The sequence below is a fragment of the Pleurodeles waltl genome, chromosome 7, assembly GCF_031143425.1.
Source record: "Pleurodeles waltl isolate 20211129_DDA chromosome 7, aPleWal1.hap1.20221129, whole genome shotgun sequence".
Taxonomy (NCBI): domain Eukaryota; kingdom Metazoa; phylum Chordata; class Amphibia; order Caudata; family Salamandridae; genus Pleurodeles; species Pleurodeles waltl.
The window spans coordinates 764,627,329-764,650,473 of NC_090446.1; the positions used below are offsets into that span (position 1 = coordinate 764,627,329).

General features: G+C 46.8%; 1 protein-coding gene across 1 annotated transcript in view; it reads right to left on the bottom strand.

The window, feature by feature from the left end:
* DDX46 (DEAD-box helicase 46) overlaps positions 1 to 7,455 on the bottom strand; it is a 669,293-nt gene extending 661,838 nt beyond the window's left edge. The window contains exon 1 of the mRNA XM_069199247.1: positions 7,301 to 7,455. Within this exon, the coding sequence (XP_069055348.1) occupies positions 7,301 to 7,317 (17 nt within the window). The 5' untranslated portion in view covers positions 7,318 to 7,455. The remainder of the gene's footprint in view (positions 1 to 7,300) is intronic.
* Between the last annotated feature and the right edge of the window lie 15,690 nt (positions 7,456 to 23,145).

The following is a 23,145-nucleotide window of genomic DNA, read 5'->3' on the forward strand; positions in this document are numbered from 1 at the left end:
GCGTGGGCGTAGTCAGGACACGAGAAGAAAGATACACCTTCCGCACTTATCCTTGAATCAGGGCAGGCTTTTTCGAAAACTGCTTGCCGTAGTAGCTAATTACTGAAATATACAATGATAGCCTTAGTGTACCTCTGACTATCAGTTTTCCCTTCCTCTTATTTTTTTCTATATAGAGGAACCTGATGTGCTCTTTGTATCTCTCGGTCCCAATTCCAGCCCTCTACTCAGGAAAGGCATTTTTAAACTGGTTCACTATAGATACTCTCGTGTCCTGGCCTTCCAATCCTTCTTCAATACCCAAGATCTGCAGATTATTGCGACACTGCTGATTTTCTGAATCCTCCAACTTCCACTGAATTTCTGAAATCTGTGTTTCCTGAATATCCATCTGCTTAGCCACTACAGCCATTTCTGCTCCAAGAGCATTGGTGCCAGTCTCGGTTGTGGCTATACGTCCCCAAATTTCCAAACAGGTCTTTGCAACCCTCCTAACAGAAACTTGAAGTTGCACAAGGACACAGTGCAGATGTTTACGTCAGAAACAAAAGCCAAGGAACATCTTGAACAAATGAACTAGGACTCTACTATTAGCGTGCTTAACTGAAAGGGGGTACCTTTTATGATGGGCTTATCTGCATGATCTTCAGCATCAGCGTTAGTGCTTTAGAAAAGTTAAGGTTGGCACACAGGTGTGCTGGGTGTGGGGTAGGGGTACAGCCTCCATCTTGCAGACCTGGTTGTCTGGCTGTCTCTAGGAGTAGGCAGGAGGGGAGGGGTAGGTGGGGTGGAGTTAGGAGGAGGGGGTAAGGGTTCAGGATGGTCAGGGTTGTGGAGGAGGGTAAATGGGGGGGCACACAGGAAGATAACAGTTAGAACTGGGGGACTTAAATGTTAGGATTGGAGATGGAGAAGGTGCTTGTGATGTTTTTCTTAAGGTAGCAAGATATACAGGCATATAGAGGTAATTTACATATAGCAACTGTGAACATATGTGGGCTCAATGATGGCAAAAAACGGCGGATGGTGACCGAAGGGCTAAAATCCTTTAGGACACATATTATTTGCATGCAGGAGACACATATCTCAGGCAACCAGAAACATTTACTGGGATTTCCTGGCTATTACCTGCTTGCATACATGACTCAAGGAACAACAATGAAGGGGGTGGCGGTAGTGCCCGTAACAGGTCAGTGGAAGTGATAAAGAAGTCTGTAGACAAGCTTGGCCGCTAGGTGATGCTAGAAAGCGCAGCCGGGGAATAAAGTTTACACTTTGCTCACTTTATGGCCCTAATTTAGAGGACTCAGAATTGCTGGATTTTATTAATGTTGAGCTTGCAACCTGTCTGTCACCAGTGATCCTCTGTGGATATCTGAACATTCATATAAATAATGATCATGCCATTCAGGATCAGGGACTGTATGTATCAAGGTCTTTTGAGAGCTGCAGACACTGGCAAAGAATAATGGATTAGTGGATGTTTGGCAATATTGAAGGTGTTAGATCCATAATTTACTTTTTTTGCCTTCCCTCATAAGAAGCTAGCAAGATTAGATTATTTCTTTGTTTCTACTGACTTGCGGGAAGGATTATCAATCAAGAGATATCCAAGAATTATATCAGACCACAACCAGCTGGTGATTGGATTTCAACTGGGGCAGGTGGCTTGACATGACAGGAGCTGGTCTTTTGATAGAGGTTTATTACTAGATCAGCAATATATTCAACACATGAGAGGGTGGATTCTAGAATTTTTGGACAATAATCGTGGGACTGCTCCCACCCACATAGTGTTTGTTGCTTTTATAGCCGGTGTCAGGGGAGAGACCCTCAGCTTTTGTGTGAAGAAGGAGAGAGAACACTCTAAAAGGTTGGAGACAGCACAGGCAGAGATGGCTTCACTTGAACAACAGATAGCAGAGGTGCTTAGAAAAAAATCTACCAATTACAGGAATTTTAAATAAAACCGCGGTAGTAAAGGCTAAAATTGTTAAATCTTACGTGGAAACAGTAGCGGTTAAATTTCAGGTGAATCAGCAGGAATATTACAAGTACAGTGAAAGAGCCAGGAAATTACTTGCCCTCAAGATAAGGCAAAAGACAACTCATTGGTCTATTGGTGCACTCAAGGATACGGAGGGACACCTAGTAAAAGGCAATCCAGAGGTCTTAAGAGTATTTAGAGAGTTTTATCAGAATCTGTATTCACAAGATAACATTCCCCTAGAGGATGAGACAGATCAGTATCTGGCGAGTATCTCGAGGGGGGGGGGGGGGGAAGAGGGGAGTTGAAGGAAGAAGATAAACAAAAGCTATAGGTCCCTCTAACCCTAGAGGAAATAACAACTGCGGTTAGCTCTCTGTCGAGTGTCAAGGCTGCTTGGCCAGACAAGATCCCCTTAGAATTCTTCAAAGTATTTTTCCGGGAACTGAGTGAGGAACTCCTTAGTGTATTTACGAGTGTGCAAGCAGGATCCCAACCACCAACATCATGGCTGATTGCGAATATAGAAGTCTTTCTTAACAAAGATAAAGACCCATTGCCACCCGGTTCATATCGCCCTATTTCTCTTGTTTATAGCAACGCAAAGCTTTATGCCAAAATTTTTGCCACTAGACATAGTGCAGTGATTCACAAAGTAGTCTCCCCATGGTTTAATTCTAGGCAAGGGTACAGATGACAATTTCAGACTGGTGATAGCACTAATAGACGCTGCACAAGTGACCAAGGAACCTTTGGCATTGATATTGTTGGATACGGAAAAGTCCTTCAACCGGGTGGACTGGATGTATCGCTGGGCGACACTTCGCAGGGCTAATATAGGCCCAGGCTTTATCAGAGCTATTAAAATCTTGTATGGGAAACCAATAGCGAAATTGCTAACAGCAGGGCTGAAATCTGAGCCTATTTTAATTTCGAGGGGCACTAGACAAGGATGTCCCTGCTCTCCGCTTCTTTTTGCTTTATACATAGATCCACTTATCAGAGCGCTGCTACATGCGAAGGAAATTGAACCAGTGGCAACGGTCGGAGGCAGCACCAAGATACTCGCTTATGCTGACGACATTGCATTCGTAACACCTGTCCCAGCTACGGCAATATTAAAGATAGAGTCAGAAATGACAAGATTTGGAAAGATCTCCGGCTATCCATTGAATAATTCTAAATGCCGGATTATGACCAATGACTGGATAAATAAGGACGACTAACGTAAGATAGTCCAAGTCAAGCATCTGCTGGTCAGATTATCAGCCAATTTGGATACCAGAGTAGAGAGCAACCTCGCTCCAGTCTTGGCCAACTCTTAAAAAAGAACTGCAACGGATGAACAATTTGCATCTTTCAATAGTTGGGCGTTGTAATGTGATCAAAATGATTTTCTTTCCCAAAGTATTTTATTTTTTTTGACTATCCCACTGGAATTTGGCCAAAACTGGTTTAAGCAGATGGAAGCATTGGTCAGTTGTTTCATATGGTCCTTTTCTAAAACACACAGCCTTTAAATATCTAGTGTTACCTAGACAGAGGGGGGGCTGGGCACTCCCCAACTTCAGCTTATTTTATCTGGCCGCGGCCTTGCAATACAGTCAGACACTATCTATACCTAATTATTCCGGAAAATATGGTAATGGATCCCCTTCCTTCTATATATACGATGATATGGGGTAATACTGCTGATGCTGCCTTTTTAAGAATACTTGAACCCAGCTATTTTAAAAAGGTTAGAGTCAAGACTATTAGGGCTGCATTCCAAGTTTGGTTGCAGGTTAAGCGCAGGGTCGGGTAGCTATTATACGCCACTCTAGAATACCCCGTCCCTCCTAGGGATTTTTAAGGATAGTTATTGTTCAAAATGGATCTTTAGCAGAGTTCGCAAACTAGGGGATCTCTTCAATGTGGGGGTCAAATAAAATCTTTTTCTGAACTGAAAGAGGAATTCTCCTTAGATAGTAAGGATGTCTTTAAATTTCTGCAGATTAGATTTTTTGCTATCTGTAACCAGGAAGAACTCCTGTAGCAAGAAGATTAGAGTTATGGAGTTAAGGTGAGTAGGGATAGTTGTAACATTTAGAATCTATAGCTGCAATTATTAGACTCCATCATGCAAGACGATATGATCAAACAAACTGGGAACAGCAGATGGGGCTAGTGAAACTACCTTTTTAGCTTCTTTAGACATGGCCAATAGCGTATTATTATTAGCTGGACCACAAACACAACATTTTAAGATGCTTTTTAATTTATATCACACACCAGCCAGGTTAGCGAGTTGGGGAAAAGACAGAAGGTATTTATTACCTGCCCACGCAGTCAAAGCTCAAATGCTGATTTACATCATATGTTTTACAACTGTGAAAAGCTGTCCTTATGTATTAAGGATATTATGAAATTCCTGGAAAAGGTTTTGTGTCAGGAAGGACACCCCACTTGGTAATGCTTGGGATTGATGAAGAGGTCTGCAAAGGCCAAGAGCAGCAGTTTCTTTTTTTTAGCTATGTCAGCTTTGCAGGGTTGTATTGCATCAGACTGGCTGAGACCAGATTCCCCAACTTGTAGTCAAAGGCTAGCTCGACTTCAATATACCATCTAGAAAACAGCTTGTATATAGTTAAAGCAAGGCCGGCAGGGAAAGGGGAGCAAGAATACGGGCCCCATTGTAATCATGGCTTCAGGACATTTAAAGGATAGCTTGTAATATGTGATGAATTAGTTAGTATGTGATTCATATGATGGTATTTTCTTTATTTTATTTCTTTTTTGTAAAATTACGGAGCTGCAGCTAATTCTGGATCTGTATGTATCGCTATATGTTTTTCACTGTGCGACAAAAATAAAAATCAGGTTTCAATGAAGAACAGGACAACAGGTTGGTGAGTAATGATAAAATCATAAATGTTAAATGAGATTTTAGGCAAGGACCTCACAATGTTAACGAAACAGGAGAAAATATGTAAAGACGACCTCTGTTAGGGCCCAGCAGGAAGAGAGTGACACTGCAAGCGAGAACCTTAGGAAGAAAAGCTGGAGCCAGAAATACCAACGGAGGAGCATGAACAACGCTCAAAAGAGAACAGGTGAGCGGAGATGGGACCAGAGCACGCCTTACCTGGGATACTAAGTGAATGAAGGCCCTCAAAAGAACAGGTAATAAATACATTGAGAATAGTAGCGCTAGTTCCTGGTGCTGGGTTCAGGTGCAGACTTGCCTTTGGTGCCCTTGCTGTGTGGCAGCAACCAGGAAATAGGGTGCCAAAGGGAAGCAGTCATGGCCTAGTGAACATTAAAATATTTGGGATGACTAGCTGGAACAAACAAATGATTAGTCTATGAATGACCTAAAGCATCCCACAAAGTGGATTTAATAGGAATACAGCACCACTGACAGTTAACATTCAAAGACCACAAACTAAACCGCTGAAACACAAAAATAAATTTGCCCCATTAACCAAACCGGTGACAACTGAGAAATCTAGAACTGGTCCATGAAACACTTCAAGAAACTTGAATGCCAACTGAGTACGTCTTACAATACCAGAGCCAAAGTTATCTATAAATTGGCAACCAAAGAATATCCATGCCTAAATTGCACTTATCAGGCAACTTCTTATGCAAATAAAATTGAAACCATCCGCAAGACCTTATGTACTGTCAAGAGCCTTCTCATTCAGCCCTCATATAGCAAATTATCCTCCCTTCTCAGCAGCAATGCTTCAGAATCTCAGTATTATTCCTAAATAAAGTTGCTAATATTTAGTCAGGATCAGCCACCCCTTACCCCCAAACTATGATGCTTTCTACCTGCTGTTGTACAGACAGAACCTATTCACCTTTAATAGCCTTTCATGCACAGGAAGGCTACAATTTTTTGTCACTTACCAAAACACAATATCCAACCGATACTTTCCCTTCTAACATTGTTCATCTCATGCATATTATGTATCCAGTTCTTGTTGCTTTAGACAACATTTTGATCAAGGCAGCATCAGTTCCATTCAACTGGAAGCATGCTTTCATTATTCAGATCTTAAAAAACAAAACACTCTGACCCAAATATCCTTAGTAACTTCTGTTTGATATCTCGGCTGCCTTTTCTTTCCAAACTTGTCAAGAAAGCTCCTACCTCAGAACCGTCCAGCTCCCTTAGATCCTTCCCAGTCAGGATTCCACCCACTACACAGAACTCGTCTGCTTTTCAACAATCTCATAACGCTACTTGATCAAGGCCAGTATGCTGCCCTTATTTTACTCGACCACTCGACTGCCATTAATACTTTCTCACATTGTATTCTTAGGCCCTGCTCCACCTGGGTGTCTGCAAATTTGACCTCAAATTGACAGACCTTTTTTTTCTTCCAGATATCAGATGATTTACCTATCAAATATAACACCATTCCCGTTAACTTTAGCATTCCACGAGGATCTTCACTTAGTCCTTTCTTTACTTAATCTGCCTATCACCTTTAGACTTCCTTAGCCGCACCTTTGGGTTCAACACTGTCTGATATGCAGACGACACAGAGATTGTTATTTCCAAAACTAACGATCAGAACCAGGCTCAGTTTAACTTTTGCCTCTTGCATGAGTGCCGTCGCCCAAAGATCAACTGCTTTCAGCTAAAGGCAGGATCCAAGGTACTCTTTTTAGACAATCTGTTAGTAACTCGGTCCTTCAGCTTAGTGTCCTTAAGTACTCGGGCCATAAATTCAGCCAGAATCCTTGGTTTCATCCGAGACGATAACTGAGTACTTGTGCATAAGACGTTGGGTGGTAAAGAAAAAAGGCTTAATAGTCTTAGAAGCCTATTAAGACAGCAGTGGGTGTATGTTGTGAATCGTGTCATAAGTGTTCTGCAGCATACACTAGTATTACCATATAGTGCTCAGTGTCAGGAGGACAACATGTATACAGTGCTAAGTCGTGACGTAACAAATCGTTATTATGTGTGTTTGCCCAGCACGATTAAGTAAATTAACCACCAACAATTCCCAGAAATCAGCGAATTGGAAGCACAGCCGGACAAGGAGCAATATGGCAACCCTCGTGACCACTGTACATAAACTTTAACAATATCATTTTACAAAAAAATATGTTTGCCGTCTTGCAACTGAGGGTTAAGATTGATATGTGAAATTATACCTGCACTGGTGCTATGTGTTCGTGCACGGCAAACGCTACGCCACCAGACACAGCGTTAATATCATAGAGGTGTAACGCTTTCACTCAGGCGCTGGCTTACTTGGGCTCCAGTATACTGTCTGATTCCCCGCACTGTACACAGTGACTGGTATAACTCACCTAGATTCCCGACCCATCACTAGCACCACAAACGCCTGTCGGACCTCTGTAATTGGGGTAAATGCTGGTTCCCTCCTCAAAGCTTTAGTGCGCCGTGAAGCAACCAGCCGCACGGCAAGAAAGTTACAACTCCTCACCAGCGAGCGACTTCCTCACCGCGGCGGCCATCTTGCAGTATTTTTTTCAATTTACCAACTAATGCGAACACGTTTCAACAACAATTTTTTCTAGATTAACTTCATAATATCAAATGTTTTATGCACGTACCGAAATGTACATACATTTTTCGCTTTCACCTAGAAGGAATACAACATTAAACATGTGCTTTGCTTTCGTGAATTTCCTATTGAAATAGATCGTATTACTATACAGCATCGTTTTTGTACTGTAGAATTATTTTTATTTTGAGATTTTTCAGTTCTTATATCAAAACTCCATTGCATCTTAGATGCTAGAATTACAGGAGACTTTCAGGCGTCCTTTTAAGGTTGCCATTTTGTCTTTCTTTGATTTCCATAGGGACTGATTCCGTTCAAAAGATGGTCGCCACGGAGCCTGGCGGCAATACGCAATAGAAATCCTTTTGAAAAGTATTAAGAGCGAGTCAAATTTGATGTCTATATTGTCATTGGGTGCAGAATTTCATAAGAGGAAGAACACGACAAGAGACACTGCAACGCTCTTTCCACGGCTGTGCACCATGTGTAGTGAGATCCAAGGCACAAGTCCTAAACAAGCATTTGCAATGTAATAGATCTTGAGAGTGCTAGCGCGTCAGACCTTAATAAGTAAACTTACATGTGGACGCGAATAGGTCGATGGACCTTTTGACCACGCTTAAGATGTTCGCACTGCATATGCCCAGTACCAGTACTACTCAATAACCAATTGTCAATTATTAACATCAATTAACATTAGTAATCAATCGGAGGCAATAATTGTCACACACCATAACCATTCAGTCATGAATAACCACACATTTATGTAAAAGTTAAAATATTTATTTGCCTATATTAACAATGCTAAGGTCAGGTAAATTCATCGCAAAATAAAATGATAAACATACAGAAACAACACTGGCTGACCGAAGCGACGAAAGAAATGCAATCTAATCAAGGCTTAAGCTACTATACATTCCAATATTACCGTGCAAATTAATAACAAGAATAACTGCACAAACGTAATAACATACATTTAGATTCAGCAAAGAAAAGACATCAGCTGTTATTTCATACAGCAAACTTCATCAGTGAGAACCCTAACACCAGATTAGAATTAGCATGTTGGGCTTCATGCAAAACAACTTAGTCAACGCAAGTTTGGAAAAACATCTAACTATGGCTCTATAAAAATAGCACGGTTGGTACCTAGAAACAAAAGCAAATAGACATAGCAAACAACATCATAGTCAATATACCTACCCTCAGTTGGATCAGCAAGCAGTGACAGTCTTTGTCGTCAGGACATCAGTCTGGTCAGCAAGGAATCTGGATTCAGCATCAAAGTTCAGAAAAGGCAAAGTCTTTAAGCAGTAAAGTTAAACATGTCACTTCTCAAGACGGTCAAGAAATAATACTGGCCTTTCGGCAAGATTGAAAATGAGCAAGTGGTGTCCTCTTCTCAGTGCAGTTCTGCTAAATTAGATTTCCTAAAACTACTTCCCAAGTCCCTATTGGTCAAGGGATCGCATGTTCACACTTTGTCCAATAAAACAAAAACTTCAAATCTACAATTCTACTAGTACACGGTTCACATGTCGATGATTGGCTCCTTTCATACTGTTCTCATCCATCCGGCTCATCAGGTAACAATATTGTTACAGCTTACACTCAAGTCAGTGTCTTCATTGTACTCTCCTGAGAAAGTCAGTCTCACACACATTACATTTACATTGTTGCATTCATAAGAACAGCATCTTCTAGCAAGCAGTTCTCATGAGAAAAGACTTTTAGCTACGAGCACATTAAGTCAGCACGGTGGAAAATCACATATAATTCTCTAAACAGACATTTTATTAAACGCTCAAGAAATACAGCTTGACATGAGGCCCTGCAACTAGGACCTCCGCTAAGTTAAAGCTAAAAATTAATAATAAAGCTAATACATAATGCACAAGCCTAAATATGACATATTACTACATTATTTAAACATAAGCTCAACGTTTCATAATAATAAGCCATTAAGAAGTACACTTCGTGAACATTGGTGGCCTCTCACACTTTCAAATGCGTCCATTATTTTTCTCTAAGTTATTATATATTCTACGTAATGCGACACTCAAATACATTAATATTCATTAATAATTTTAATAAAAATTGTCTGCGTTAGCAAGAGTTAAAGCTATTGGTGTTGTAAATGCCAGAGACAATTCCAGGCCAATAGGTTTCTGTATAGAAAAATATATTTTCTTAGTTTATTTTAAGAACCACGGGTTCAAAATTTACATGTAATACTTCAAATGAAAGGTATTGCAGGTAGGTACTTTAGGAACTTTGAATTAGCAAAATAGCATATACACTTTTCACATAAATCACATATAGCTATTCTAAAACTAGACACAGTGCAATTTTCAACAGTTCCTGGGGGGAGTAAGAGTTTGTTAGTTTTTGCAGGTAAGTAAACCACCTACGGGGTTCAAGTTTGGGTCCAAGGTAGTCTACCGTTGGGGGTTCAGAGCAACCCCAAAGTTACCAGACCAGCAGCTCAGGGCCGGTCAGGTGCAGAGGTCAAAGTGGTGCCCAAAACGCATAGGCTTCAATGGAGAAGGGGGTGCCCCGGTTCCAGTCTGCCAGCAGGTAAGTACCCGCGTCTTCGGAGGGCAGACCAGGGGGGTTTTGTAGGGCACCGGGGTGGACACATGTCCACACAGAAAGTACACCCTCAGCAGCACGGGGGCGGCCGGGTGCAGTGTGCAAACACGCGTCGGGTTTTCAATAGGTTTCAATGGGAGACCAAGGGGTCTCTTCATCGATGCAGGCAGGCAAGGGGGGGGGGGCTCCTCTGGGTAGCCACCACCTGGGCAAGGGAGAGGGCCACCTGGGGGTCACTCCTGCACTGGAGGTCGGATCCTTCAGGCCCTAGGGGCTGCGGGTGCAGAGTCTTTACCAGGCGTCGGATCTTAGAAGCAGGCAGTCGCGGTCAGGGGGAGCCTCGGGATTCCCTCTGCAGGCGTCGCTGTGGGGGCTCAGGGGGGGCAATTCTGGCTACTCACGGTCTCGCAGTCGCCGGGGAGTCCTCCCTGAAGTGATTGTTCTCCACAAGTCGAGCCGGGGGCGTCGGGTGCAGAGTGTCAAGTCTCACGCTTCCGGCAGGAAACACAAGTTGTTGCAAAGTTGCTTCTTTGTTTCAAAGTTGCAGTCTTTGGTGAACAGGGCTGCTGTCCTCCGGAGTTCTTGGTCCTTCTAGATGCAGGGCAGTCCTCTGAGGATTCAGAGGTCACTGGTCCTTGGGGAGAGCGTCGCTGGAGCAGTGGCTTTAGAAGTGGGGAGACAGGCCGGTAGAGCTGGGGCCAAAGCAGTTGGTGTCTCCGTCTTCTCTGCAGGGTTTTTCAGCTTAGCTGTCCTCTTCTTCTTAGGTTGCAGGAATCTGAGTTCCTAGGTTCTGGGGAGCCCTTAAATACAAAATGTAAGGGCGTGTTTAGGTCTGGGGGGTTAGTAGCCAATGGCTACTAGCCCTGAGGGTGGGTACACCCTCTTTGTGCCTCCTCCCAAGGGGAGGGGGTCACATTCCTATCCCTATTGGGGGAATCCTCCATCTGCAAGATGGAGGATTTCTAAAAGTCAGACTCACCTCAGCTCAGGACACCTTAGGGGCTGTCCTGACTGGCCAGTGACTCCTCCTTGTTTTTCTCATTATCTCCTCCGGCCTTGCCATCCAAAAGTGGGGCAGTGGCCGGAGGGAGCGGGCACCTCCACTAGCTGGAGTGCCCTGTGGTGCTGTAACAAAGGGGGTGAGCCTTTGAGGCTCACCGCCAGGTGTTACAGTTCCTGCAGGGGGAGGTGTGAAGCACCTCCACCCACTACAGGCTTTGTTACTAGCCACAGAGTGACAAAGGCACTCTCCCCATGTGGCCAGCAACATGTCTGGTGTGTGGCAGGCTGCTAGAACTAGTCAGCCTACACGGATAGTCGGTTAAGGTTTCAGGGGGCACCTCTAAGGTGGCCTCTGGGGTGTATGTTACAATAAAATGTACACTGGCATCAGTGTGCATTTATTGTGCTGAGAAGTTTGATACCAAACTTCACAGTTTTCAGTGTAGCCATTATGGTGCTGTGGAGTTCGTGCATGACAGACTCCCAGACCATATACTCTTATGGCTACCCTGCACTTACAATGTCTAAGGTTTTGCTTTGACACTGTTGGGGCACAGTGCTCATGCACTGGTGCCCTCACCTATGGTATAGTGCACCCTGCCTTAGGGCTGTAAGGCCTGCTAGAGGGGTGACTTATCTGTACTGCATAGGCAGTGTGAGGTTGGCAAGGCACCCTGAGGGGAGTGCCATGTCGACTTAGTCTTTTTATCCCCACTAGCACACACAAGCTGGCAAGCAGTGTGTCTGTGCTGAGTGAGGGGTCTCCAGGGTGGCATAAGATATGCTGCAGCCCTTAGAGACCTTCCCTGGCATCAGGGCCAGGGGTACCAGTTACAAGGGACTTACCTGGATGCCAGGGTGTGCCAATTGTGGAAACAAAAGTACAGGTTAGGGAAAGAACACTGGTGCTGGGGCCGGGTTAGCAGGCCTCAGCACACTTTCAAATCAAAACTTAGCATCAGCAAAGGCAAAAGGTCAGGGGGTAACCATACCAAGGAGGCATTTCCTTACACAACCCCCCCCCCCCCCCCCAAACGAAAGAGGATGAGACTAACCTTTCCCTAGAGAGTCTTCATTTTCTAAGTGGAAGAACCTGGAAAGGCCATCTGCATTGGCATGGGCAGTCCTAGGTCTGTGTTCCACTATAAAGTCCATTCCCTGTAGGGAGATGGACCACCTCAACAGTTTTGGATTTTCACCTTTCATTTGCATCAGCCATCTGAGAGGTCTGTGGTCAGTTTGAACTACAAAGTGAGTACCAAAGAGGTATGGTCTCAGCTTCTTCAGGGACCAAACCACAGCAAAGGCCTCCCTCTCAATGGCACGCCAACGCTGCTCCCTGGGGAGTAACCTCCTGCTAATGAAAGCAACAGGCTGGTCAAGACCATCTTCATTTGTTTGGGACAAAACTGCCCCTATCCCATGTTCAGAGGCATCGGTCTGCACAATGAACTGCTTGGAGTAATCTGGAGCTTTTAGAACTGGTGCTTTGCACATTGCTTGTTTCAGGGTGTCAAAGGCCTGTTGGCATTCTACAGTCCAGTTTACTTTCTTGGGCATTTTCTTGGAGGTAAGTTCTGTGAGGGCTGTCACTATGGATCCATATCCCTTCACAAACCTCCTGTAGTACCCAGTCAAGCCAAGGAATGCCCTGACTTGAGTCTGGGTTTTTAGAGCTGGCCAGTCCAGAATAGTCTGGATCTTAGGCTGGAGTGGCTGCACTTGGCCTCCACCTACAAGGTGTCCCAAGTAAACCACAGTTCCCTGCCCTACCTGGCATTTGGATGCCTTGATAGAGAGGCCTGCTGATAGCAGAGCCTTCAAAACCTTCTTCAGGTGGACCAGGTGATCCTGCCAGCTGGTGCTAAAGACAGCAATATCGTCAAGATAAGCTGCACTAAAGGACTCCAAACCAGGAAGGACTTGATTCACCAACCTTTGGAAGGTGGCAGGGGCATTCTTGAAACCAAAGGGCATAACAGTAAACTGATAATGCCCATCAGGTGTGGAGAATGCTGTCTTTTCTTTTGCTCCTGGTGCCAATTTGATTTGCCAGTACCCTGCAGTTAAGTCAAAGGTACTTAAGAACTTGGCAGCACCTAATTTGTTAATCAGTTCATCAGCCCTTGGAATGGGATGGGCATCTGTCTTGGTGACAGACTTAAGTCCTCTGTAGTCCACGCAAAACCTCATCTCTCTCTTTCCATCTTTGGTGTGAGGTTTGGGGACTAAGACCACTGGGCTAGCCCAGGGGCTGTCAGAGTGCTCAATGACTCCCAATTCCAGCATCTTGTGGACTTCCACCTTGATGCTTTCCTTAACTTGGTCAGAATGTCTGAAAATTTTGTTTTTGACAGACATGCTGTCTCCTGTGTCCACATCATGGGTACACAGGTGTGTCTGAGCAGGGGTTAGGGAAAAGAGCTCAAAAAACTGTTGCAGGACCTTCCTACAATCAGATTGCTGTTGGCTAGAGAGGGTGTCTGAATAGATCACTCCATAAACTGAGCCATCTTTAGGGTTTGTGGAGAGGAGATCAGGGAGAGCTTCACTCTCAGCTTCCTGGTCCTCATCTGTTACCATCAACAGATTCACATCAGCCCTGTCATGGAAGAGCTTAAGGCGGTTCACATGGATCACCCTCTTGGGGGTCCTGCTAGTGCCTAGGTCCACCAGGTAGGTGACCTGACTCTTCTTTTCCAGCACTGGGAAAGGGCCACTCCATCTGTCCTGAAGTGACCTGGGAGCCACAGGCTCCAAAACCCAGACTTTCTGCCCTGGTTGAAATTCAACCATTTCAGCCTTTTGGTCATACCAAAACTTCTGGAGCTGTTGGCTGGCCTCAAGGTTTTTGCTTGCCTTTTCCATGTACTCTGCCATCCTTGAACGTAGGCCAAGTACATAGTCCACTATATCTTGCTTAGGCTCATGAAGAGGTCTCTCCCAGCCTTCTTTCACAAGAGCTAGTGCTCCCTGTAAGGAAATGCCTCCTTGGCATGGTTACCCCCTGACTTTTTGCCTTTGCTGATGCTATGTTTTGAATTGAAAGTGTGCTGAGACCTGCTAACCAGGCCCCAGCCCCAGTGTTCTTTCCCTAACCTGTACTTTTGTATCCACAATTGGCACACCCTGGCATCCAGGTAAGTCCCTTGTAACTGGTACCTCTGGTACCAAGGGCCCTGATGCCAGGGAAGGTCTCTAAGGGCTGCAGCATGTCTTATGCCACCCTGGAGACCCCTCACTCAGCACAGACACACTGCTTGCCAGCTTGTGTGTGCTGGTGAGAACAAAACGAGTAAGTCGACATGGCACTCCCCTCAGGGTGCCATGCCAACCTCACACTGCCTATGCAGTATAGATAAGTCACCCCTCTAGCAGGCCTTACAGCCCTAAGGCAGGGTGCACTATACCATAGGTGAGGGCACCAGTGCATGAGCACTGTGCCCCTACAGTGTCTAAGCAAAACCTTAGACATTGTAAGTGCAGGGTAGCCATAAGAGTATATGGTCTGGGAGTCTGTCAAACACGAACTCCACAGCACCATAATGGCTACGCTGAAAACTGGGAAGTTTGGTATCAAACTTCTCAGCACAATAAATGCACACTGATGCCAGTGTACATTTTATTGTAAACTACACCCCAGAGGGCACCTTAGAGGTGCCCCCTGAAACCTTAACCAACTACCTGTGTAGGCTGACTGGTTCTAGCAGCCTGCCACACTCGAGACATGTTGCTGGCCCCATGGGGAGAGTGCCTTTGTCACTCTGTGGCCAGTAACAAAGCCTGCACTGGGTGGAGATGCTAACACCTCCCCCAGGCAGGAGCTGTAACACCTAGCGGTGAGCCTCAAAGGCTCACCCCCTTTGTCCCAGCACCGCAGGGCACTCCAGCTAGTGGAGTTGCCCGCCCCCTCCGGCCACGCCCCCACTTTTAGCGGCAAGGCCGGAGGAAATAATGAGAATAACAAGGAGGAGTCACTGGCCAGTCAGGACAGCCCCTAAGGTGTCCTGAGCTGAAGTCACTCTAACTTTTAGAAATCCTCCATCTTGCTGATGGAGGATTCCCCCAATAGGGATAGGATTGTGACCCCCTCCCCTTGGGAGGAGGCACAAAGAGGGTGTACCCACCCTCAGGGCCAGTAGCCATTGGCTACTAACCCCCCAGACCTAAACACGCCCTTAAATTTAGTATTTAAGGGCTCCCCTGAACCTAAGAATTTAGATTCCTGCAACTTACCGAAGAAGAAGACTGCTGAGCTGAAAACCCCTGCAGAAGAAGAAAGAAGACACCAACTGCTTTGGCCCCAGTTCTACCGGCCTGTCTCCTGCCTTCTAAAGAAACCTGCTCCAGCGACACTTTCTCAAGGACCAGCGACCTCTGAATCCTCAGATGACTGCCCTGCTTCAAGAGGAACAAGAAACTCCCGAGGACAGCGGACCTGCTCCAAAAAGACTGCAACTTTGTTTCAGAGGAGCAGATTTAAAGACCCCTGCAATCCCCGCAAGAAGTGTGAGACTTGCAACACTGCACCCGGCGACCCCGACTCGACTGGTGGAGAACCAACACCTCAGGGAAGACCCTCCGGCGACTCCGAGACTGTGAGTAACCAAAGTTGTCCCCCCTGAGCCCCCACAGCGACGCCTGCAGAGGGAATCCCCAGGCTCCCCCTGACCGCGACTGCCTGACTCTAAAATCCCGACGGCTGGAAAAGACCCTGCACCCGCAGCCCCCAGCACCTGAAGGATCGGAACTTCAGTGCAGGAGTGACCCCCAGGAGGCCCTCTCCCTTGCCCAGGTGGTGGCTACCCCGAGGAGCCCCCCCCTTGCCTGCCTGCATCGCTGAAGAGACCCCTTGGTCTCCCATTGATTTACATTGGAAACCCGACGCTTGTTTCTACACTGCACCCGGCCGCCCCAGTGCCGCTGAGGGTGTACTTTTTGTGTGAACTTGTGTCCCCCCCCGATGCCCTACAAAACCCCCCTGGTCTGCCCTCCGAAGACGCGGGTACTTACCTGCTGGCAGACTGGAACCGGGGCACCCCCTTCTCTCCATTGAAGCCTATGCGTTTTGGGCACCACTTTGAACTCTGCACCTGACCGGCCCTGAGCTGCTGGTGTGGTAACTTTGGGGTACCTCTGAACCCCCAACGGTGGGCTACCTTGGACCCCAATCTTAACCCCGTAGGTGGTTTACTTACCTGCAAAACCTAACAATACTTTACCTCCCCCAGGAACTGTGAAAATTGCACTGTGTCCACTTTTAAAACAGCTATTTGTGTTTTATGTGAAAAGTATATATGCTACTGTAATTATTCAAAGTTCCTAAAGTACTTACCTGCAATACCTTTCAAATGAGATATTACATGTAGAATTTGAACCTGTGGTTCTTAAAATAAACTAAGAAAAGGTATTTTTCTATAACAAAACCTATTGGCCTGGAATTGTCTCTGAGTGTGTGTTCCTCATTTATTGCCTGTGTGTATGTACAACAAATGCTTAACACTACTCCTTTGATAAGCCTACTGCTCGACCACACTACCACAAAATAGAGCATTAGTATTATCTCTTTTTGCCATTATCTTACCTCTAAGGGGAACCCTTGGACTCTGTGCATACTATTCCTTACTTTGAAATAGTGCATACAGAGCCAACTTCCTACACTCCCCTTACAGGGTGGCCAAACAGAAGTTCAAAGAGTGAGAACCCTACTCCCTTCTGAGGCACCTCTCTGTAAGCGAAAAGCAGGCATGGCAAGAGGACATCCCATCTCCTTTTGATTTTTTCAGGGAGCCCCATGATCATGCTTTTCAATGTTTTGTTGAATCTCTCAACAAGACCATTGGTTTGCGGATGGTATGGTGTGGTGAATTTGTAAGTCACCCCACACTCATTCCACATATGTTTCAGGTATGCTGACATAAAGTTGGTACCTCTGTCAGACACCACCTCCTTAGGAAAACCCACTCTGGTAAAGATACCAATGAGTGCCTTGGCCACTGCAGGGGCAGTAGTTGACCTAAGGGGAATTGCTTCAGGGTATCTAGTAGCATGATCCACTACTACTAGTATGTATAGGTTCCCTGAGGCTGTGGGAGGTTCAAGTGGACCCACTACGTCCACACCCACTCTTTCAAAGGGGACCCCCACCACTGGAAGTGGAATGAGGGGGGCCTTTGGGTGTCCACCTGTCTTACCACTGGCTTGACAGGTGGTACAGGAGACACAAAACTACGTCTTGGTCTGTCCCAAATGCCCAGCAAGAGGAATATCATGGGCTAAGGTCAGTATGAACTCTCTAAACTCCTGAGGCACTACCACTCTCCTAGTGGCACCAGGTTTGGGATCTCTTACCTCACTGTAAAGGAGTCCATCTTCCCAATAGACCCTATGGGGGTCATTCCTACCCTGGCGGTCATACACCGCCAGGGTAGGTGACGGACGAAGCACCGCCAACAGGCTGGCGGTGCTTCCGGGGGCATTCTGACCGTGGCGGTAAAGCCGCGGTCAGAAAAGGGAAGCCGGCGGTTTCCCGCCGGCTTCCCGCTGCCCCAGGGAATCCTCCACGGCGGCGCTGCAAGAACCTGGCTGGCGGGAACGGGTGTCGTGGGGCCCCTGGGGGCAGAACTTCTTCCTGAGAAGAGAGGTTCTCTTTTTGTTGTTGTGTTGCAACTGGTTCCCCAGTTGTCTTTCCTTTTCTCTTGGTAGGTTGGGCCCTTTTTCCAGGCTCCAACACTACTTTTTCACCCTGAGCCTTGCACTGTGCCCTTGTCTTGACACACACCAGTTCAGGGATACTCAGCATGGCTGCATGGGTTTTCAGTTCTACCTCAGCCCATGCTGAGGACTCCAGGTAATTTCCAAGCAAACAGTCCAAAGGGATATTTGAGGAGACCACCACCTGTTTCAGGCCATTGACCCCTCCCCACTCTAAAGTTACCATAGCCATGGGATGTACTTTAGTCTGATTGTCAGCGTTGGTAACTGGATAAGTTTGTCAAGCCAGGTATTGACCAGGGGAAACCAGTTTCTCTGTCACCATGGTGACTCTGGCACCTGTATCCCTCAGGCCTTCTACACTTGTCCCATTAATTAAGAGCTGCTGCCTGTCATTTTGCAAGTTAGGAGGCCAAGCAGCCAGTGTGGCTAAATCCACCCCACCCTCAGAGACTAATGTAGCTTCAGTGTGACACCTGATTTGCTCTGGGCACACTGTTGATCCCACTTGGAGACTGGCCATTCCAGTGTTAGCTGGAGTGGAGTTAGAAGTGGTACTATTCTTGGGACAGGCCTTGTCTCCAGTTTGGTGTCCAGGCTGATTACAGCTACGACACCAGGCCTTTATGGGATCAAAGTTTTTACCCTTGTACCCAAAATTGGTTTGTGAAGAGGCTCTGGTCCCACCCTCCAGGGGCCTGTAGAAGACTCTTTACTATTTTTACCTTTGGATGTCTCAACACTCTTCCCCTGGGGAGGCTTTGTGACCCCTTTCTTTTGGTCACCCCCTGTGGAAGTCTTGGTCATCCTAGTCTTGACCCAATGGTCCGCCTTCTTTCCCAATTCTTGGGGAGAAATTGGTCCTAGGTCTACCAGATGCTGATGCAGTTTATCATTTGAACAATTACTCAATAGGTGTTCTTTCACAAATAAATTGTACAGCCCATCATAATCATTTACACCACTGCCTTGAATCCAACCATCCAGTGTTTTCACTGAGTAGTCCACACAATCAACCCAGGTCTGGCTCGAGGATTTTTGAGTCCCCCTGAACCTAATTCTATACTCCTGAGTGGAGAATCCAAAGCCCTCAATCCAGGTAGCCTTCATGAGGTCATAGGATTCTGCATCTTTTCCAGAGAGTGTGAGGAGTCTATCCCTACACTTTCCAGTGAACATTTCCCAAAGGAGAGCACCCCAGTGAGATCTGTTTACTTTTCTGGTTGCACAAGCCCTCTCAAAAGCTGTGAACCATTTGGTGATGTCATCACCATCTTCATATTTAGTTACAATCCCTTTTGGGATTTTCAACATGTCAGGAGAATCTCTGACCCTATTTATGTTGCTGCCACCATGGATGGGACCAAAACCCATCTCTTGTCTTTCCCTTTCTATGGCTAGGAGCTGACTCTCTAAAGCCAATATTTTGGCCATCCTGGCTAGCAGGAGGTCATCTTCACTGAGGCTATCCTCAGTGATTACAGAGGTGCTGGACCCTCCTGTGAGGGAAGCAGCATCTCCGACTATCACAGTTGGAGTCAGGGCTTGAGGGGCCCTGATCTCCCTAATTAGGAATGGAGGGGGGGAATTCTCCTCCAAGTCACTAGCTTCATCCTCTGGGAGGTCATCCTCAGAGGGGTTGGCTTTGTCAAACTCTGCCAGCAGCTCCTGGAGCTGTGCTTTGGAAGGGTTTATGCCAGCTTTTATTTTTTTTATTTTGCAGAGAGACCTTAGCTCCCTCATTCTAAGATGGAGGTAAGGTGTGAGGTCGAGTTCCATCACACTCTCTTCTGCATTAGACATTATGGGGGTCATTCCGACCCTGGCGGTCCATGACCGCCAGGGCCGGGGACCGCGTAAGCACCGCCAACAGGCTGGCGGTGCTTCCTGGGCCATTCTGACCGCGGCGGTAAAGCTGCGGTCAGAAAAGGGCAACCAGCGGTTTCCCGCCGGTTTACCCCTGGCCCAGGGAATCCTCCATGGCGGCGCTGCTTGCAGCGCCGCCATGGGGATTCTGACCCCCTTCCCGCCATCCTGTTCCTGGCGGTTTTTACCTCACAGGGCCCCATAAAGATTTTCAGTGTCTGCTTTGCAGACACTGAAAATCGCGACGGGTGCCACTGCACCCGTCGCACCCCTACAACTCCGCCGGCGGGCGGTGCGGTCATTCGGCGGTTCCCTCCAGGCGGGCGGCTCCCGCCGCCCGCCGGGGTCAGAATGACCCCCTATGTTTCTAAAAGTTGGGATACTTTTTAAGAATCTAAAACTATCTCTAGAACTTAATTCAAACTTTCACAAAACCTTTAAACTCTAAAAGAAATGCTAACCGGGACTAACACAAGGCCCTAGCAGGACTTTTAAAAATGTAGAAAAATAGCTCAAATTTCAAAAATCAGTTTCTAATTATAATTTTTGGAATTTAGTCGTGTGATCAGGTATTGGCTGAGTAGTCCAGCAAATGCAAAGTCTTGTACCCCACCGCTGATCCACCAATGTAGGAAGTTGGCTCTGTATGCACTATTTCAAATTAAGGAATAGTATGCACAGAGTCCAAGGGTTCCCTTTAGAGGTATGATAGTGGCAAAAAGAGATAATACTAATGCTCTATTTTGTGGTAGTGTGGTCGAGCAGTAGGCTTATCAAAGGAGTAGTGTTAAGCATTTGTTGTACACACACAGGCAATAAATGAGGAACACACACTCAGAGACAATTCCAGGCCAATAGGTTTCTGTATAGAAAAATATATTTTCTTAATTTATTTTATGAACCACAGGTTCAAAATTTACATGTGATACTTCAAATGAAAGGTATTGCAGGTAGGTACTTTAGGAACTTTGAATTAGCAAAATAGCATATACACTTTTCACATAAATCACATATAGCTATTTTAAAATTAGACACACTGCAATTTTCAACAGTTCCTGGGGGAGTAAGAGTTTGTTAGTTTTTGCAGGTAAGTAAACCACCTATGGGGTTCAAGTTTGGGTCCAAGGTAGCCCACCGTTGGGGGTTCAGAGCAACCCCAAAGTTACCACACCAGCAGCTCGGGCCGGTCAGGTGCAGAGGTCAAAGTGGTGCCCAAAACGCATAGGCTTCAATGGAGAAGGGGGTGCCCCGGTTCCAGTCTGCCAGCAGGTAAGTACCCGGGTCTTCGGAGGGCAGACCAGGGGGGGTTTGTAGGGCACCGGGGGGGACACAAGTCCACACAGAAAGTACACCCTCAGCAGCACGGGGGCGGCCGGGTGCAGTGTGCAAACACGCGTCGGGTTTTCAATAGGTTTCAATGGGAGACCAAGGGGTCTCTTCAGCGATGCAGGCAGGCAATTGGGGGGTTCCTCGGGGTAGCCACCACCTGGGCAAGGGAGAGGGCCACCTGGGGGTCACTCCTGCACTGGAGGTCGGATCCTTAAGGCCCTAGGGGCTGCGGGTGCAGAATCTTTACCAGGCGTCGGATCTTAGAAGCAGGCAGTCGCGGTCAGGGGGAGCCTCGGGATTCCCTCTGCAGGCATCGCTGTGGGAGCTCAGGGGGGGCAACTCTGGCTACTCACGGTCTCGCAGTCGCCGGGGAGTCCTCCCTGAAGCGATTGTTCTCCACAAGTTGAGCCGGGGGCGTCGGGTGCAGAGTGTCAAGTCTCACGCTTCCGGCGGGAAACGCAAGTTGTTGCAAAGTTGCTTCTTTGTTTCAAAGTTGCAGTCTTTGGTGAACAGGGCCGCTGTCTTCAGGAGTTCTTGGTCCTTCTAGATGCAGGGCAGTCCTCTGAGGATTCAGAGGTCGCTGGTCCCTGGGGAGAGCGTCGCTGGAGCAGTGTCTTTAGAAGTGGGGAGACAGGCCAGTAGAGCTGGGGCCAAAGCAGTTGGTGTCTCCGTCTGCAGGGTTTTTCAGCTTAGCAGTCCTGTTCTTCTTAGGTTGCAGGAATCTGAGTTCCTAGGTTCTGGGGAGCCCTTAAATACTAAATTTAAGGGCATGTTTAGGTCTGGGGGGTTAGTAGCCAATGGCTACTAGCCCTTAGGGTGGGTACACCCTCTTTGTGCCTCCTCCCGAGGGGAGGGGGTCACATTCCTATCCCTATTGGGGGAATCCTCCATCTGCAAGATGGAGGATTTCTAAAAGTCAGAGTCACTTCAGCTCAGGACACCTTAGGGGCTGTCCTGACTGGCCAGTGACTCCTCCTTTTTTTTCTCATTATCTCCTCCGGCCTTGCCGCCAAAAGTGGGGCCGTGGCCGGAGGGGGCGGGCAACTCCACTAGCTGGAGTGCCCTGTGGTGCTGTAACAAAGTGGGTGAGCCTTTGAGGCTCACCGCCAGGTGTTACAGTTCTTGCAGGGGGAGGTGTGAAGCACCTCCACCCAAGACAGGCTTTGTTACTAGCCACAGAGTGACAAAGGCACTCTCCCCATGTGGCCAGCAACATGTCTGGTGTGTGGCAGGCTGCTAGAACTAGTCAGCCTACACGGATAGTCGATTAAGGTTTCAGGGGGCACCTCTAAGGTGCCCTCTGGGGTGTATGTTACAATAAAATGTACACTGGCATCAGTGTGCATTTATTGTGCTGAGAAGTTTGATACCAAACTTCACAGTTTTCAGTGTAGCCATTATGGTGCTGTGGAGTTCGTGCATGACAGACTCCCAGACCATATACTCTTATGGCTACCCTACACTTACAATGTCTAAGGTTTTGTTTAGACACTGTAGGGGCACAGTGCTCATGCACTGGTGCCCTCACCTATGGTATAGTGCACCCTGCCTTAGGGCTGTAAGGCCTGCTAGAGGGGTGACTTATCTATACTGTATAGGCAGTGTGAGGTTGGCATGGCACCCTGAGGGGAGTGCCATGTCGACTTAGTCTTTTTATCCCCACTAGCACACACAAGCTGGCAAGCAGTGTGTCTGTGCTGAGTGAGGGGTCCCCAGGATGGCATAAGATATGCTGCAGCCCTTAGAGACCTTCCCTGGCATCAGGGCCCTTGGTACCAGGGGTACCAGTTACAAGGGACTTACCTGGATGCCAGGGTGTGCCAATTGTGGAAACAAAAGTACAGGTTAGGGAAAGAACACTGGTGCTGGGGCCGGGTTAGCAGGCCTCAGCACACTTTCAAATCAAAACTTAGCATCAGCAAAGGCAAAAAGTCAGGAGGTAACCATGCCAAGGAGGCATTTCCTTACACCCTGTAACCCTAGAACCTGGTTAGTTAAATAAGTAATTAAACAATGGTCCTACAGGGAGAAGTAAAACCCTTGTCTTCCTGGTAAACAATTTTTAAACACTCTTCAAACATGTGCAAATTATGTCGACAATTCATATTTTATTATATCTTTACT